Raw genomic sequence first — 16959 nt, 5'->3', positions numbered from 1 at the left:
TAAAGTGTGATATTTCACTGTAATGAGTATGTTTTTAAGTTCTTTCCTTTGGGTGTGCGTCTCCAGAAAGTCTTCCTAAAGTGGTGGTTATTCCTGGACGATTTAGACTTTAAGGCACATCATCTTTACCACCCCCATCTGGGATGTTTCTGTGATTGCCATGAGCATTTGGCTGAGAGCAGGGTGCCTAGGGAATGGGAGCAAAGGAAAGGTGTAAGGAAGAGTGTATCGAAGGGCAGACAACAGCAAGACCTCCTTGAGGAAACTCAGAATAGCTGGGGAGGTTGAGGGAGATAGAGTGGCTGAGGGAGGAAGCAATTGTGGAGGGCAGTCAGAGGTGGAAGGCAGGTTGTCAAAGACAATCTACCTTCTTCAAAGTTCCTCCCAGAGCAGCCCCAGGGGTAAATGCCAGGGCTACACTGCCTCAGGGGATCTGCCGGTGCTATTGTTGCAGTCAAGGGGGTGAACACTCAGGTGCTCACAATGACTGCCCTGATATGTCCTCCGAGGCCAGCTGGCAATTGTGGGCACAAGGAGTTTGGACTCAAAAGTGGCTTTGTCTTCAGGGTGACTCCTATTTGGCAAAATTCTCACTACAGCACATCAAACACTCCTGTCAGGGACTTGGTCCTTTTTCAGTGGAGATCTGCTACGTTCTGTCTCAAGGCGTGCTGGGCATCTCAGGACGCGGTTTTTTCCTTATCTGGGTTGTGCAGCCGAGGTCCCTGGCCCAGAATGGTCCTAGACCTTTGCAACTGAATTAAACAGAAGAAACAAAAGCGGCAAGTTCGGGCCCTGTGGGCACGGCCGGCCAGCCAATGGGGCCCGGCCGCTCCCCGGCGGAGTGGTACTATGATGACAGTAGCCAACCAGCGCGCTCCATGCAAATAAGGTACTGTATCCCGCACCCGCCGCTCCAGTGCAGTCTGGTTGTTATAGTGATAAACTGAGGCCTTGCCTTTTGGTTTCTCGGAGGAGGAAAGGGGCGGGGGATTAGGGGGTAACCTCTTTACTTCCCCCTGGAAAAGACAGAAGGGATGAAGAAGGGGGATGGGTGGAGAAGAGAAAAATACGTGACAAAGAAAACATTCGCTGCCTGGGAGGAGACTCTCAGAGGGTGTAGAGCTGGAGGGAGCATTCACTGGCCATGCCAGTACTTACCACTGATGCTGAGTCAGAAACAGGTATCCCAAAATCCCTTTCCAATGAGCCTCCCTCAGAAACCATGGAGGAAATAGAGCACACATGCCCACAGCCTCGACTGGTAAGTAAAGACAAAGGATGCAAATGTATGCGTGGCTATGGCACAAAAGAGTTCCTTCTGCGCCCGCAGCCAGTGAGGAAAGCAATGCTTAGAGGATTTTCATGTAAATGAGAATGGAGCTACCGCCTAATCCTTCTCAGCTGTTTATACTTAGCTTCTATACCGGGCGCTGCTCTCAGCTTACAAAGCATTATTGTATTGGCTGGGTAGGAAGCGGGCCGCTTGGGCTATGCTGTTTTTGTGCCTTGGGAGGAGGGGATGGGCTTTTCTTCTTTTAGGTGTAGTCTCGTCTAAAGATGAAGCTCCTACGGTACAATTTTAAAATGGTATTCTCTCCACAAAGCTTGGGAAGTGTCCGTTGTTAAGTTCTAAATTCTAGCTAAGGAATGATTCTGTCCTCAACTAATTTCGGTGCTTAATGTCAATTTTGGAAAAATGAGAACGACATGGAAGCCAAACTTACCCGTTCGCTTGAAAATTTCAAAATACATGAATGAAAGGGTCCCTCAGTATTGTGTTCAGAAATAATGTGCATCTTAAATGTAAACATTTCCGGAGCGTGCTGCCGAGGGTTTCTCTTCGGGTAGTGGGAACCGGGGACAGCTACATTTACTTGGAAAGGGGCTGCATGCCTTTCATAATCAAAGTGTGGAAACAGCACTCAAGCTTCCTTGCATCTCAGTGAATGGCATCCCAAATTTCATCAGCTTCTCTGCCACTGCTCATGATTCCTTAAGTAAATGTGAAAGGTGGCTGGTTCTCAATCGCCTCAGCGTGTATCCTCCAGCAATCAAAAGCACCAAATGGGTAGTGGGTTTTGGGGTGGCCTGAAGTCTTGGTGAACTTGGTGAGACCTTTCTTAGAACCCTCAGATCCAAGGGACAGACTAGTTAGAGCTATCCTCTCTCTAGTGATAGCCACCCCCTCCTCCGTCCCTGTGTTAAAAGTGCAATAAGTTTGTTGTTGGTTTTTTTTTTTTAAACAAAAAGGAGTTTGTGATATAGCATTTTCTGTGAACTCCCAAAATGAGGCGATTCCCAAATAAGATTCCAAGTCTAGTCTATCCTGTAACTTACTTCTTAATGGTTACTAAGGGTTCAGAAGGAGATAGGACAGGTTTCTAAAACATGAAAACAAGTCGCCTTAGAGCATAGTGGGCTTTTGTTCACTAATGTTTCTATTTTTTTTTTAAGATCTATTTTCTTAGGACCCTTTACTACTAACTGCTCCCCAGTGCTTAAGCCACTTGCTGAACAGTATACATAAGGTAGTACCTGTGTTCTCATGGGATACAAACCATCCCAATAAGTTTGTTACCAAGGGATTCCTTTGGACCACTAGACAACTCTTGGTTAAGGCGTGTGCAAAACGACAAGAACAACAAACTAACCCTTAAATACTTGTTACAAGATCACCCAGAATATATTTTTTAAACGTTATACTCGATGTTCAAATTCTAATCACACACCTTCCTGACAGGTAAAGGGCAGGAGAGAAAGAGGGGGCATCCAGTTCTGGTTCGTGTGTCAGTGCCCACTTCTTTTCCTTTCTCTTCCGCCTTTTAGCTGTTCTGCTCCTTGGTTGCTTCTCCCTGAGAGGGTGGGCAGAGGAAATCAAAGGAAGGAAGAAAGTTCAAGTACTTTCCACTTTCCCTTGTGACAGCTCATCTGGGAGGTTAACTCACAAGATCCATGCAAAGCTGGCAGTGTTACGCCTCCACCTCCCCACCATTTTAGAAATGAAGAAACTGAGGTTCAGAGAGAGTAAGTGACTTCCCCAGAGTCACACTGCTTTGAAGGGCTGTAGAGCTGGGATCTGAACCCAGAACTCTACCTGCAAAGTGGAAGTTCTCATCCGACACACCCTAAGTGAGGTACATTCTTCTCCCATCTTTTTGGCAGTTCTGGCTTGTATGTGTGTCTGTGTGTGTGTGCACGTGCATGTGAAGGATATACAGAAGTTGAACTGTGAAAGTGATTGCTATGATAAAAGATTTTCCCTGTTGTCCATCATTATTGTGGTCTATAAAAAATTGGCTCTGCTTAAATAGGGGCTATTTACCAATTTATAAACCACTATTAAGTTTTAGAAGCACCTTTTATCAGCAAAATTTGCATTGTAGGGGTATATTCTAAATTTAGATTTACACTTAATAGCGAAGGCACATATTACCTACTTAATAACAAAGTTTGAAGAGAGTGGCAAATGAAAATATTAAATTAGCATTTTTATGTTTTTTACTGGTTTCTATTGATCTTTAGCTTTGCTAATATCATCATATTTCAAAGTATATGAATTCTGTGTTTCTCCCAGGACCAAACATGTCTTCCCAAGTCAATTGTGGGTCCCTCAGAGTCTGACTGTTGAGTTGCTTGACTAGCTTTGGAAAGTGCATGGAAGACGTGAAAGGTAACCCTTCAGAGGACAGGCTCCTTCCCCCACGTGTTACCCACTTGAATTCATAAAGTTTAGAGAAAATAGGACTCAATAACAAAGTGAAAGTGAAGTCGCTCAGCCGGGTCCGACTCTTTGCAACCCGTGGACTGTAGCCCACAAAGCTCCTCCGTCCATGGGATTCTCCAGGCAAGAATACTGGAGTGGGTTGCCATTTCTTTCTCCACGGTCAATAACAAAACATTATTTCAAAAAGAGAGTAGCATTTATCAGAGTGGTTGTGATTGTATTAACTGAGGCACACACTGGTTCCCCAAACTCTAACTTTACCTAGAGATACAGAAAAGGACATTTCTGGGTAAATAAAGGGCCTTAAAGGTTTATTGCAGGTCCCAGAATGTGACTTAATGTCACCATTTATAGATACAAACTTTATTTAAATCTCAGCAATTGTGTAAAATGGCCTTTTTGTGATGAACTGTGTGTGTGATTGAGCCTGGCACTTGAGAAGGTATGTACAAGCATCTCTGTCTACATGTGTTTATCTATATATTATTATTATTATTTAAAAAATTATTTATTTGGCTGCATTGAGTCTTACTGTGGCACGCAGGCTATTTCATTACAGTACACAGACTCTCGAGCTGCAGCACATGGGTTCTGGAGTGTGCAGGCTCAGTAGTTGTGGTGCGGGGGCTTAGTTGCTCCACAGGATTTTGTTGTTGTTTAGTCCCTAAGTTCTTGGTGACTCCATGGATGTGGTATCTTAGTTTCCCAACCAGGGATCAAACCTGAGTCCCCCCCCATTGCAAGGCGAAGTCTTAACAACTGGACCACCAGGGAGGAGAAGGCGAGGGTACCCCACTCCAGTACTTTTGCCTGGAAAATCCCATGGATGGAGGAGCCTGGTAGGCTGCAGTCCATGGGGTCGCTAAGAGTCAGACACGACTGAGCAACTTCCCTTTCACTTTTCACTTTCATGCATTGGAGAAGGAAATGGCAACCCACTCCAGTGTTCTTGCCTGGAGAATCCCAGGTATGGCGGAGCCTGGTGGGCTGCCGTCTATGGGGTCGCACAGAGTCAGACATGACTGAAGTGACGCAGCAGCAGCAGGACCACCAGGGAAATCCTGTGTTTGGGTATATAATCTTCATAGTGAAGTTTGTTTATTGTGATGTGCGTTAATGCTGCCCACAGTGATTGAGTACCTACTACATGCTAAGCTCTGAGCCCTGTGGTACTCTGGAATCTAGAGATACTAGAGGTACTGTGGAATCTAGAGATTTAGATTGTGGAAGAGACTGGCACACAAACAGATTGGTTACATACAGATTGATAAAGACACAGCTGGCAAAGGGGTGTATTACCAGGTGCATTAGGGACAGAAGTGAGACAGTGGGTAACTCCTTGACAGCGAGTCTATGTTTGCCAGGGGATTGTTGAGTAGAAACCCTGTTTTGTCCTCACTATATCCCTGGTGTCTAATACAGAGCCTGGCATAGCTCTTTAAGGAAAGGGAGTGGAAAGTTGGCATACCTAGATAGACAGGACTTTGAAGCAATCTAAACTTTAGACCCTTGTAAGTAGCAAATTGATAAGGATATTGAAGATACAATGGAATCATGTTCAAGGGAGAACTTTTCTGGAAAGTTCAGTTCAGTTGCTCAGTCGTGTCCGACTCTTTGCAACCCCATGAATCACAGCACGCCAGGCCTCCCTGTCCATCACCATCTCCCGGAGCTCACTCAGACTCACGTCCATCGAGTCCGTGATGCCATCCAGCCATCTCATCCTCTGTCGTCCCCTTCTCCTCCTGCCCCCAATCCCTCCCAGCATCAGAGTCTTTTCCAATGAGTCCACTCTTCACATGAGGTGTCCAAAGTACTGGAGTTTCAGCTTTAGCATCATTCCTTCCAAAGAAATCCCAGGATTGATCTCCTTCAGAATGGACTGGTTGGATCTCCTTGCAGTCCAAGGGACTCTCAAGAGTCTTCTCCAACACCACAGTTCCAAAGCATCAATTCTTCGGCGCTCAGCCTTCTTCACAGTCCAACTCTCACATCCATACATAACCACTGGAAAAACCATAGCCTTGACTAGACCTTTGTTGGCAAAGTAATATCTGTGCTTTTTAATATGCTATCTAGGTTGGTCATAACTTTTCTTCCAAGGAGTAAGTCTTTTAATTTCATGGCTTCATGCAGTGATTTTGGAGCCCCCAAAATAAATTCTGACACTGTTTCCACTGCTTCCCCATCTATTTCCCATGAAGTGATGGGACCAGATGCCATGATCTTGGTTTTCTGAATGTTGAGCTTTAAGCCAACTTTTTCACTTTCCTCTTTCACTTTCATCAAGAGGCTTTTTAGTTCCTCTTCACTTTCTGCCATCAGGGTGGTGTCATCTGCATATCTGAGGTTATTGATATTTCTCCCAGCAATCTTGATTCCAGCTTGTGCTTCTTCCAGCCCAACATTTCTCATAATGTACTCTGCATAGAAGTTAAATAAGCAGGGTGACAATATACAGCCTTGACGTACTCCTTTTCCTATTTGGAACCAGTCTGTTGTTCCATGCCCAGTTCTAACTGCTTCTGGAACGTATAACTGTAGATTTTCCACCTGCCTTTCTTTCCATTGGGAGAAGTACTAGGAAAGAGGAATAAATAGAATTAAATAACACTGATAAGGAAATTAGAAAAGAGATAGAAAACTACCTAGGTTTTATGATAGAGCTTATGTCTTAGGAATGTAACCTTTTGTTTTTATTTGGAGAACAATTGCTTTACAATTGTTGTCTTCATTTCTGCCATATACCAACATGAGTCAGCTTGAACCTCCTACCCACCTCCCAACCTGTCCCACACCTTAAGGATGTAATCTTATTTCTACACTTATTTTTTTTACTGTGGTGGCTCGGGTTTGAGATGTTTCTGAGAATTCTTTCTATTGTTATAGTCTTTATTCTTGGTCCTTGACTTGTTTTTCACTCTTTGCTGTCTTTTTTCTTAAACTTGATACTATGTGACTTACAAAGTGGACTGCCGAAAAGAGGAACTGAGTGGCCGTGGAGAGGGTGTAACAGCCTTCTTTGGAGACCCAACCCCTGAGGGATGGGACTCCTCCTGTGTAGGGACTGTGTCCTGCTAGGTCCCCAACCCTCAGTCGATGTCTCTAGGCCAATCCTCTGGGCCCAGGGAAAGTGAAGTGTTAGTCACTCAGTCGTGTCTTGTCTGACTCTTTGTGACCCCATGGACTATAGTCTCTCTCCATGGGATTTCCTAAGCAAGAATACTGGAGTGGGCTGCCATTCCCTTCTCCAGGAATCTTCCCGACCCAGGTGTCCTGCATTGCAGGCAGATTCTTTACCGTCTGAGCCACCAGGGAAGCCCAGATTTACCACTAGCTGCATGAGTTTGGTCAGTTCTTTTCAACTAGACCCAGTCACCCTGAAAGCTGTCTTCTTTTGGTTAATGACCTTGGTCAAGTTCTTCTAGAAGTACATTCTGCTGTTACAGACAAGTTGTAATTCTAGCCTGCAAAATCAGTTCCATGAACATGGATGTTCCACAGATCACCTGAGAAGGCCTTGGAAATAAAAAAGGGCTGGTTCTATATGCCATGTTTGCAGGAGTTGATTTTGGGCTTCACTTCACAGTGGAGCAGTGCCAAGAGACTGCTGTCTTGCAGAAGGTGCATTATGTCAGCTGGGATGTAGGGCGCTCCCCAGCTAGTGCTTGAAAAGATGACCAGATTTCCAGAGACATCCTTGGCTCCCTTTATGAGCCCCACCATGTATGTAGCTACTCAGCCAGCATACATTTTAAAAGTAAGATACTTATTGTGCTAGGTCAGTGAAAAGAAACAAACATGAGCTTCCTTGGGCATTTACTGTGGTCTGCAGGAATTCTGCCCAAGGCTATTATTAGACATCTTCCTGCTGATCTCGGTTCAAATGCAACATCCATTTCTTACAGATTGATAATAGTCAGGCATATTGAACATGGGGTCAATGAATTCGTTTCTCCTATTCTTTTAAATTTATTCTTTCACTGCCCCCCCCATTTGCCTAATGCTAAACTCCTTTTCTTGAGATGGTTGGATGGCATCACCTACTCAATGGACGTGAGTTAGAGCAAACTCTGGGAGACAGTGAAGGACAGGGAAGCCTGGCATGCTGCAGTCAATGGGGTCACAGAGTCAGACGTGACTTAGTGACTGAATAACAACAAAACTCGTTTTGGAAAAAATTAATATAAATCAAATATTTGTTTGATTTTGATGTTTGAACATATAGAAATGGAAATGGCATGAGGCAGTGAGGGGGATTTAAAGGATTTATTGACACAAGACTTTAGAAGGTAACCAAGAGAAACCTTAGTCCCTGACCAACATGATTCACAGTAAGCCAGCTGCTTAGAAATTTTCACCCACAACAATGCACGAGGTGCTATAGAGAGAAATGAAACAAGTAATCCACAGCCTGGAAGATCATTTTCATTTAACAGGAGGCAGTAGTTTGGTGGATGGAAGCATGCCAGGACACTGAAATCCCTTAAGAGAGCTTTTTTGTAAGTTTGGTTTTAATATATTGGGCTTTGTACAGACTTTAAGCTGTATTTCATCCATTGAGCAGAAGTACTTCCCAGCAGGGAGTACTCCATTAACCTGATCCCCAAGTTAAGATAAGTCCCTGCATTTGAAGAAAAGGTGCCACTTGATGGTCCCAAGATGTTTGTGGACATGGAAAGGATTGGTCTTTTTTTCGGGGATCTTCAGCCCTCACTGTGAGTAGCATACTCCAGCTGCTAGAGTATCACTGCCTAGTGGCAATACAATGTAATTTAAATTTTTCTAGTAGCCACAATTTAAAGTTTTTTTAAAAGGTAAAATTAATTTCAATAGAATATTAAATTTAATCAGTACATAAAATATTGCTATCCCTCTTTTTTTAGTGAGAAGAGTTTTTATTTTATTTAGTTTTGGCTGTGCTGGGTCTTTGTTGCTACGTGTGGACTTTCTCTAGTTGCAGTGACCGGGGGCTACTCTTCATTGTGATGCACAAGCTTCTCATTGTAGTCACTTCTCTTGTTGCAGAGCACGGGCTCAGTAGTTGTGGCTCACAGCTTAGTAGTCCCTCGGTTTATGGGATTTGGGGCTTTCTTTGTGGCTCAGCTGGTAAAGAATCTGCCTGCAGTGTGGGAGACCTAGGTTTGATCCCTGGGTTGGGAAGATCCCCTGGAGAAGGGAAAGGCTACCCACTCTAGTGTTCTGGCCTAGAGAATTCCATGGACTGTATAGTCCATGGAGTTGCAAAGAGTCAGACACAATTGAGTGACTTTCACTTTCACTATGTGATTTTAGTTCCTGGACCAGGGATCGAACCTGTGTCCCCTGCATTGGCAGGCAGATTGTTTATCCACTGTGCCACTAGGGAAGTCCAATATTACCATTTCAAATATAATCATTATAAAGATAATTAATGGGGTATTATAATATCTGCACTGCACAGCTTGTGGGATCCTAACCAGGGATCGAACCTGGGCCCCCAGCGGTGGAAGCATGGAATCCCAACCCTGGACCACCAGGGAACTCCCTTTATATTCTTCATACCAAGTCTGAAATCGTGTGTATCTATTACACTTACTACATGTTTCAGTTCAGACTAGCCAATTTCAAGTGCTTACTTGCCACATATTGCTTTAGAGGCAACTTGAACACCTGCCTAGGCCTATGGAGGAGGATCTCTGAGAAGCCATAATGACAAATAGATTTCATATCACATAGCACATAACAGAAAAAAAATCACCTTCTTGTTAGACTATTGCAGCAATCTACACGAAAGTTAATAAGTTTGAAGTTAGAGGTGGGGTAGTGGGAAAGGAGAGTACTGGATGCGTATGGGAGACCTTGAGGTAAATGGGTTTTCCAGGTGGCTCAGTGGTAAAGAATCTGCCTGGCAATGCAGGAGATATGGGTTCGATCCCTGAGTCAGGAAGATCTCCTGGAGAAGGGAATGGCAACCCACTCCAGCCAGTATTCTTGCCTGGGAAATCCTGTGGCCAGAGGAGCCTGGTAGGCTACAGTCATGGGGTTGCAAAAGAGCCGGACACGACTGAGCGACTAAGTAACAACAACAAGGAGATAAATGCTCTAGGATTTGTAACTGAGTTTGAAGGTGAGGCAGCATCAAAACTACTCAGTTTTTTGGCTGTAGTGAGTGGGTGTCATGCGAGCCCCCAGGAATAGCAAGTTGTGAGAGTTATGTTGGGGATACCATGGGAACTTCCATTTGAAGATGTCTAGTGAATGTTTTGTCTTGGAACTCAGAGTTCTGAGCTGAAGATGTTGATCTGGGAGACCTCAGTTTGAAGGAGATGGAAGTGAAATTGAGGTCATGAAATTGATGGGAGTGACACTGAATTGGACAGTTTCTGGACTGCTAAAAGAAGTGGATGAAAATGGTTAACTAGCAAGAGTGACTCAGTATAATCCTACTACAGGGTAGTTCTGAAAAACAACTGACCCTGAGCCATGCTATGAGGTTCTTGAAAGGAGTAAAATAGAAAAGCTATAATTAAAGCTATTAGAAAGCTCCTTATATTTGCCTGTCTCTACATGAAATCTGGTTAAATTAATCTACTTTATCCCAGAATCTTCCCAGGATGGAATGCTGAGGAACACCATTTAAAGAACCAGTAGAGGAAAGATCACAAAAATAGGACAGATCTTTCAAATATCTGGAAGATCAAGGGTGCCAAGGGCAGGATAAGTTCTGTGGAAGTAATATCCAATAGAACCCAATGCAACAGAGAGAGATCACATGACATAATAAGGGAAAGTCTCCTTTGGATATAGGGAGAAGAGATCAGTGGTGATGTTTCAGTGACGTGTTGAAATCAGGGGCCAGATAGGTTGAAGAGCATTTAGAGAGTAGAGAAGTAGAAGCTTGACCGAGAGGAGAAGCTTATAGAATGTATAGGACCCAATGGTGAATAAATCAGGGTTTGAGATTGAGAGAGGCTAGCTTTTCTCTTCTCTTGTTCCTTCCATATTTCTCTCCATCCAAGATGCAAAAGCTTCTGGTCAGTTCATTCTTTTAAATTGGTAATAATTACACTTAAATATAAGTGAGAAACAGCCAGTGGGAGAAGGTGAAAGTGATGGGGAAAACTGATGAAGGGAATATTAGACTGGAGAGGCTGGGATCCAGTGCACAAGTGGAGGAATTGGCTTCTGATTCTTCCGGTAAAGAGACATCTCTCCCACTGTGGTGATGAAGAAGCTAGTAAAGATGTTTTCAGTTAAGAATAAGTTAGAAGGGGAAAAGGTATTTAAAGTTGAAAGCCTCCTTTCTTTGAGAGCCTCTGTTTTCTCCATGAAGGTGGAAGCAAAGTCATAGTGACTTGGTTCTGGTAGGTGCAGAAGTGTAATTATGGGATAGCCTGGAAAGTCTGTCCAACCCCAAAACCTTTCCTCTCCACAGGCCTCCAGGCTGTGGCTGGGGCGGTGGGGGAAGGTGGGAAGGCTGAGTGATGACTGATGAGATGTGGTATCGATGAGCGGAAACCCTTCTGTTTCTTGATGACCTCTGGGGCTCCACACCAACCCTCCAAATCAAGGCAGAGCCGTATCTGTAGCCTCATGGGTACCAGACTGGCCCACAGCAAAAGAGCTGGATGCTGGCAAGATAAGGTGGCTGCAGCTTAGTCTCTGCTTGCTGCAATCCACAGTCTGATTCTAACATCCATTCTGCCATTAATTATTGTGTGAGCTTAAGCAAATCACTTCTCTCTGGACCTCAATTCTATCACCCACTATGAGCTGGATAGCTGATCTTTGGTTCACTTCAGTGTGCTGTTTGACCCGATGCTCATATCAACAGTCAGGGCTACCCCACTCTTCACCTCCCATTGGTTTTATACATTTAGAGTAAAAACAAGTTGAATGACCTTATGGCAAGACACACTGGCAAAAGTATGCATAACGAATGTTCACAAAATACTTTGAAACGTTGTATTAATGTCGTACAAACTTTTGTTGTCTTCTACTTTATTCTTCAGCAAGATGGGGTGCATTCTGAATCATGTGTTGAATGTTCTAGTCATTTTCAAAGAAACCTGTGTTGAATCTCTTTTTAACGTGAACAATAGCCTTCTAATTTCTCTATTTCATAATACTGAAGTTCAAAATACTGGGTTTTCTTTGAGGCCAACAGTATGGCGCTGAACTCTAGGGGCCTTCTTCAACTGCTGCTGCCCATCTAAGAACTGTGTTTGGGGTTCAAGTCCAACAGTGGGTCAGACCATAGTCCTGTGATGACTCCTGTATCTTTCACTGGTGCCCACACTAAGCTTCTCAGGGCACCCTTCGTGAAATTAGGAAGACTTATTCTATCTCATCACTGGAGGCAAGATGTGATATAGGAACACACTAAGTCATTGCAAGCTAGGCCTATTTTCTCCCAATGATCTCCCAGGTAACAGCCCTTACCTTGTGAGAATCTGATTACGTGTTGCTGGTCTCAGACCATAGCATTATTGTCTTAACATTCCTACCTTTCTCTTTATCCCAGCATGAACCGGGTTATATGGGAGGCTGGGGAAGCTGACCCTGCTCAGGGAAAAAGAGACAGTTTAGCACTCAACAATCTTGAAGGCACACTTGAAAACACAGTGATTAGGAAATAAAGCAGCAAGCCCTGGTAGTGTGTGCCTGTGTAATACTGCGTGGGGCCACACGGGGCCAGCCCACGGAGCACGACTGATTTTCATGTCATCTCCTCCCTCCTACCATAGTCTTTGACTTGGCGGTTTTTGTGTTCCACTCAGCAGTTCATGCACACTGAACCTGATGCCAATGTGAAAGGATGCTAAAGGCTACTTAAACTGGCACTTAAGAAAAATAGCAACAACAATAACAGTAATAGGTTAATAGAAGCATCATGAATAAGGTGTACAGCCCATTGCTGACCAAATGGTGTTGAAAGCTTGCTCCTGGTACTCACAGGCTTCTGTGCTTCATCTCTAGTGGGCCTGAGTTTGTAGGGATAGTCACATAATACTAAATTCTATTGCACCTCCAGATTGTTTAGTCATTGTTCTATGGTGGTCTCAAGGCTAGAGGTCTCACTCCTTTTCCTCCAGCACGTGGGGAATGGAATAACTGTTTATGGTGCACACTGTGTTAGGCGCTGTGGCAGGTGCTTCATATGGATTCTCTTGTTTAACCGGGCTACAGACTTGTGAAATAAGAATGACTGCTCACCACTTTATAAATAAGGAAAGCAAGCATTGAGTAATTCCCCAAAGATCAAACACCAACTGATAAAACTGAGACTTAAAATTTGGTCTGTCTTGACTTCTAAAGCCCCCTGTTGTTACTACACACTGTTCTCCCACGAAAGTGAGTCGAGAACCACCTGCTCCAGCTCCCAGGTGATTCAGAAACAAGAAGTGTTTGCATGCACTTTGAGAAGAGCCACATTTAGCTCTGTCATGTCACATTTTTCTGCTTTTGGGACTAGGAGTAGAAACAGATCAGATGTTTAAGCTCTCTATAGTAAATTTAGAAATTCAAAATAAATGCATTTGACCCAGCACTTCTACTCTTAGAAAGTTTGTACATATGGCCACCAAAGACTAGTATTACGATGTTCTTAGCAGCATTATTCATAATAACCCCAAAGAGGAAACTCCCCAAATGCCCAGCAGAAGTAGAATAAATAAATTGTAGCACATTCATATGATGTAATGCTACCTAGCAATGAGGATAAAGAATCTATAACCACCTGCAAAAACAGGGATGAATCTCACAAACTCAATATTGAATGAAAGAAGCCCAGACATGAAAGACTATACACTATCCAATTCCATTTCTGTTAAATATTTTAAAAGTAGGCAAGCTAATGTTAATAATAGAAGTCAAGATAGTGGAAGGAGCACAGGATGGAGACTGGCAGTGGATGGTTACTTGATCTGGGTGCTATGTGCGTTCAGCTTGTGAAAGTTCACTAAGCTGCACCCTTAGGATATGTGCATATTTCTGTATGTATATTATTCTTTAAATCTAAGTATAAAGATAGTCTGATCACCATAATAGGGGTAGAGTATGCCCTATTATGGTGATCAGACTTAGGCTACCACAGATTTCCCATTTCTAAATAATTCTGGTGATCTCTTAGGCAACACTCTAGGGAATGGTATCAGAATCTATTGACAGTTAGAGCTCTTGGCTGCTAACAGGGCTTCAGTGTGCTTGGTCCTTCCAAGAGTCAGTATACCCAGCCCCAGAGAGAATGTAGGTAAGCCTGTGAAGTAAACTTGCCTTATTTCTCGGACCAGTCCAGCCCTAGCCAGGTAATCTGTGAGTTAAAATCCATGGTGCCTAATCTAGATACATTTTCTAACAATGACCTAGCCTTACAGTTTCTAGACTCAGAAGGAAGTGGATGGAATTTGCTAGCTAGCAAGGGTGCCTCCGGATAATCCTACAAATTGCAGAAAATAAGTACCCCGAGCCATCCTGTCAGGTTTTTAAAGGGAAGAAAAATGAAAAGCTGTAATTAAAGCAGTTCGAATCCTCTCTATATCTGCTTATCTCTCTATATGAGATCTGGTTAAATCAATCTGCTTTACAATCTTCCAGGATGTTACCATGAGAAACAACATTTAAAGAGTCTGTAAAGGAAGGGTCATGGAAAGAAGACAGAGACATATTTCTCAAAAAGGTGGGAGACCAAGGTCTATGAGCAAAGCAGTCACCTCATTGGCAGCTATACTTACAGTTTTTCCATATATACATACATATATATATATATATATATTAGAGACATCATCCCCTTTGCAGAATCAATCTTCTTTGGAAAACCTTTCTTCATTGGAACATCTTTAGTGGCTCAGAAACAAGTGTTTTATTATTGAAATAGAATCTAGCAAATACCTCAAGCTGAGACATGTTAGAAATATCTGTACTTCCATCCAACTGTATAGCAAACCTCCCACACTGCATAATTTGTTCTAATGCTTGTTTCTTTCAGTCTTCAGCAATGTTTTCTATATGTCTTCCAAATATATTTGCTGACAAAGGAATGCATTTTAGTTTGACATCAATTTTTTTTCTACACATTAGAGCAGCCAGTTTTACTGTGACTTGAAGAGCAGGTGTTTTTGCAATGATATGAGACTTTTGGTTTTTCTCTATTGAATTGTAGCAACTCAAAAAAGGCTTCCAAACATTCATTGTACGTGAAATAGTATTTTGTGAAGCACAGGATTGAGTATCACATCTTGAAATATTGCTGAAAAAAATCAGAGGTTTGCCTTCATGTTCTGGATGCTTCATTTTTAAGTATCATGGTAATTGCAATAGCTTGATACCATCACGAGCTAACATCTCAATGTACATCATATGCTCCAGATGAAGTTTAATGCTAATATCACATATTTCAAATAATCTTCTTTGTGATCATTTTTGATTCTGCTGTCTTGTCAAATCTAATGAGGCCACCAGTGTTTACACCTAATAATGTGGCTGCTAGAAAACTTATACAAGGACTAGAAGAGTTAGGGACTTTCCTGGCCACCCAGTGGTTAAGGTTTGGTGCTTCCAGTGCAGGGGGCATGGGTTTGATTCCTGGTCAAAGAACTAAGATCCCACATGTTGTGTGGCGCAATCAAAGAAATCTTTTAGAAGAGTAGAAGGGTCAGCTTGGTCACTTTTTTTGGTGTTAGTCTGTTTATAGTATCTTTGGGGCTTCCCAGGTGATGCCAGTGGTAAAGAATCTGCCTGCCAATGCAGATGACACAAGAGACTCGGGTTTGATCCCTGGGTTGGGAAGATCCCCTGGAGGAGGAAATGCAGCCCACTCCAGTATTCTTGCCTGGGAAATCCCGTGGACAGAGGAGCCTGTCATGCTGCAGTCCATGGGGTCGCAAAGAGTCAGACATGATGCGGTGACTGAACAGCAACCAGTGAGTGACATGCAAGATGCAAGAGTAGTATCTTTACATTACTGTTTCATTGTATGAAGTGTTTTAAGCCCCCTGCTGATCTTGCGAGCTTTAGTTTAGTTAAAACTAGAAAATATAATCCACAAATTCACTCATGTAGGCCCAGGTAAACTGTATTTTACTGCAGTAACCTTAAAGTACATGGAAATATCAGGGGACCCAGGCCCCCCTTCTCTATTGTAACAGCTTGTATTCTTCCTTTGGAATACCTTGTAGCCAGAAACAGGATACCAGGGTAAATGTGGAGTTTACTGTTAGATGTCAGTAATCCTTCCTTTTCCAGGCACAAATGCTGCTCTCTAACGGATTGTTCTGAGCATCCCACGTTAGACAACTGTGGTCTCTGTGTTTTAAATCTTGCCCTTGGATCCATCCAAGTGAGTGAGAGAACTGCATTCTCAGACTACATGTTTGGCTCCTGGTAGAAACACTTTTTGATTCAGGGACTCTGCCTTGCAGGGAGGGTGCTACATAGACAAACATAAAAGACAGGATTGTCTTTATTGTGGGACTGTCGTTTGGTATGTTGCTGTTGCTATGGCATCACCCAATATGCCCCTTATAAAGGCACCAAGGGAGGAATATCTATAAAAATTTGGCATCAGGAAATGCTGTGCTTCTCCCCAGTATCTATTTTCGGTTTTGCTTAAAAACAATATTAACTTTGTGTTCCTGTTTGCTTTGACTGCTGGGAGCTTAAAGCCGTTTTTGTGGCCCCTGCTCTCTGAAATGTAAAGGACTGTGATGGACATTCCTGTGTGCTCATTTCACCCTGGGCCTTTTTTCAAAACCCCTGTTTCCACCCCTATTCCACTATTATTTTAAACTTTTTTTTTTTTTAAATAAAAGTTACCTCACAGCCTTTGGGGAAGTAGATAGAGATGAGTAAGATACGAGATTATTATTGATACTCATTGTAAACTCCTTAAACTCAATTGTCCAAGAAAAAATAGATTTGAGGTGTGGAATTTTTATCCCTAGGTAACAATGATTATTTTCTATTGTTAACAGTATCTATGCATTTCTTGATTCTAAATGTCTTCAATTGTAAGACACACTTCCATTTCAGAGGTGTTAGAATGTAAGAAAACTGCCAATATGGATTTTAAGACATTTATTTTCAGACCCCTCCTAATCTCATGTGTATCTGTTTGTGTCATCTTTGATTTCTTTCATCAGTGTTTTAACAATTTTCTGAGTACAGGTCTTTTGCATCTTTAGGTAGGTTTATTCCTAGGTATTTTATTCTTTTTGTAGCAATGGTAAATGGGATTGTTTCCTTAATTTCTC

The 16959-nt window shown here is 42.8% G+C and overlaps 1 protein-coding gene across 5 annotated transcripts in view; it reads left to right on the top strand.

The window, feature by feature from the left end:
- Positions 1–16959, top strand: part of PCYT1B (phosphate cytidylyltransferase 1B, choline) — a 143608-nt gene that overhangs the window by 25050 nt on the left and 101599 nt on the right. For 2 of the 5 annotated variants that reach the window (XM_070289870.1, XM_070289872.1), the window contains exon 1: positions 919–1264. The exons of 1 other annotated variant lie outside the window; for it this stretch is intronic. In XM_070289870.1, the coding sequence (XP_070145971.1) occupies positions 1148–1264 (117 nt within the window). In that variant the 5' untranslated portion in view covers positions 919–1147. Of the gene's footprint in view, positions 1–918; positions 1265–16959 lie in introns of those variants that run through there. 2 more of the 5 variants (XM_070289873.1, XM_070289869.1) reach the window with 2 other exon arrangements.

This window comes from Ovis canadensis, chromosome X, assembly GCF_042477335.2.
Source record: "Ovis canadensis isolate MfBH-ARS-UI-01 breed Bighorn chromosome X, ARS-UI_OviCan_v2, whole genome shotgun sequence".
Lineage (NCBI taxonomy): Eukaryota > Metazoa > Chordata > Mammalia > Artiodactyla > Bovidae > Ovis > Ovis canadensis.
The sequence above is the reverse complement of the archived record's forward strand: the minus strand, read 5'-3'. Positions and strand labels throughout refer to the sequence as shown.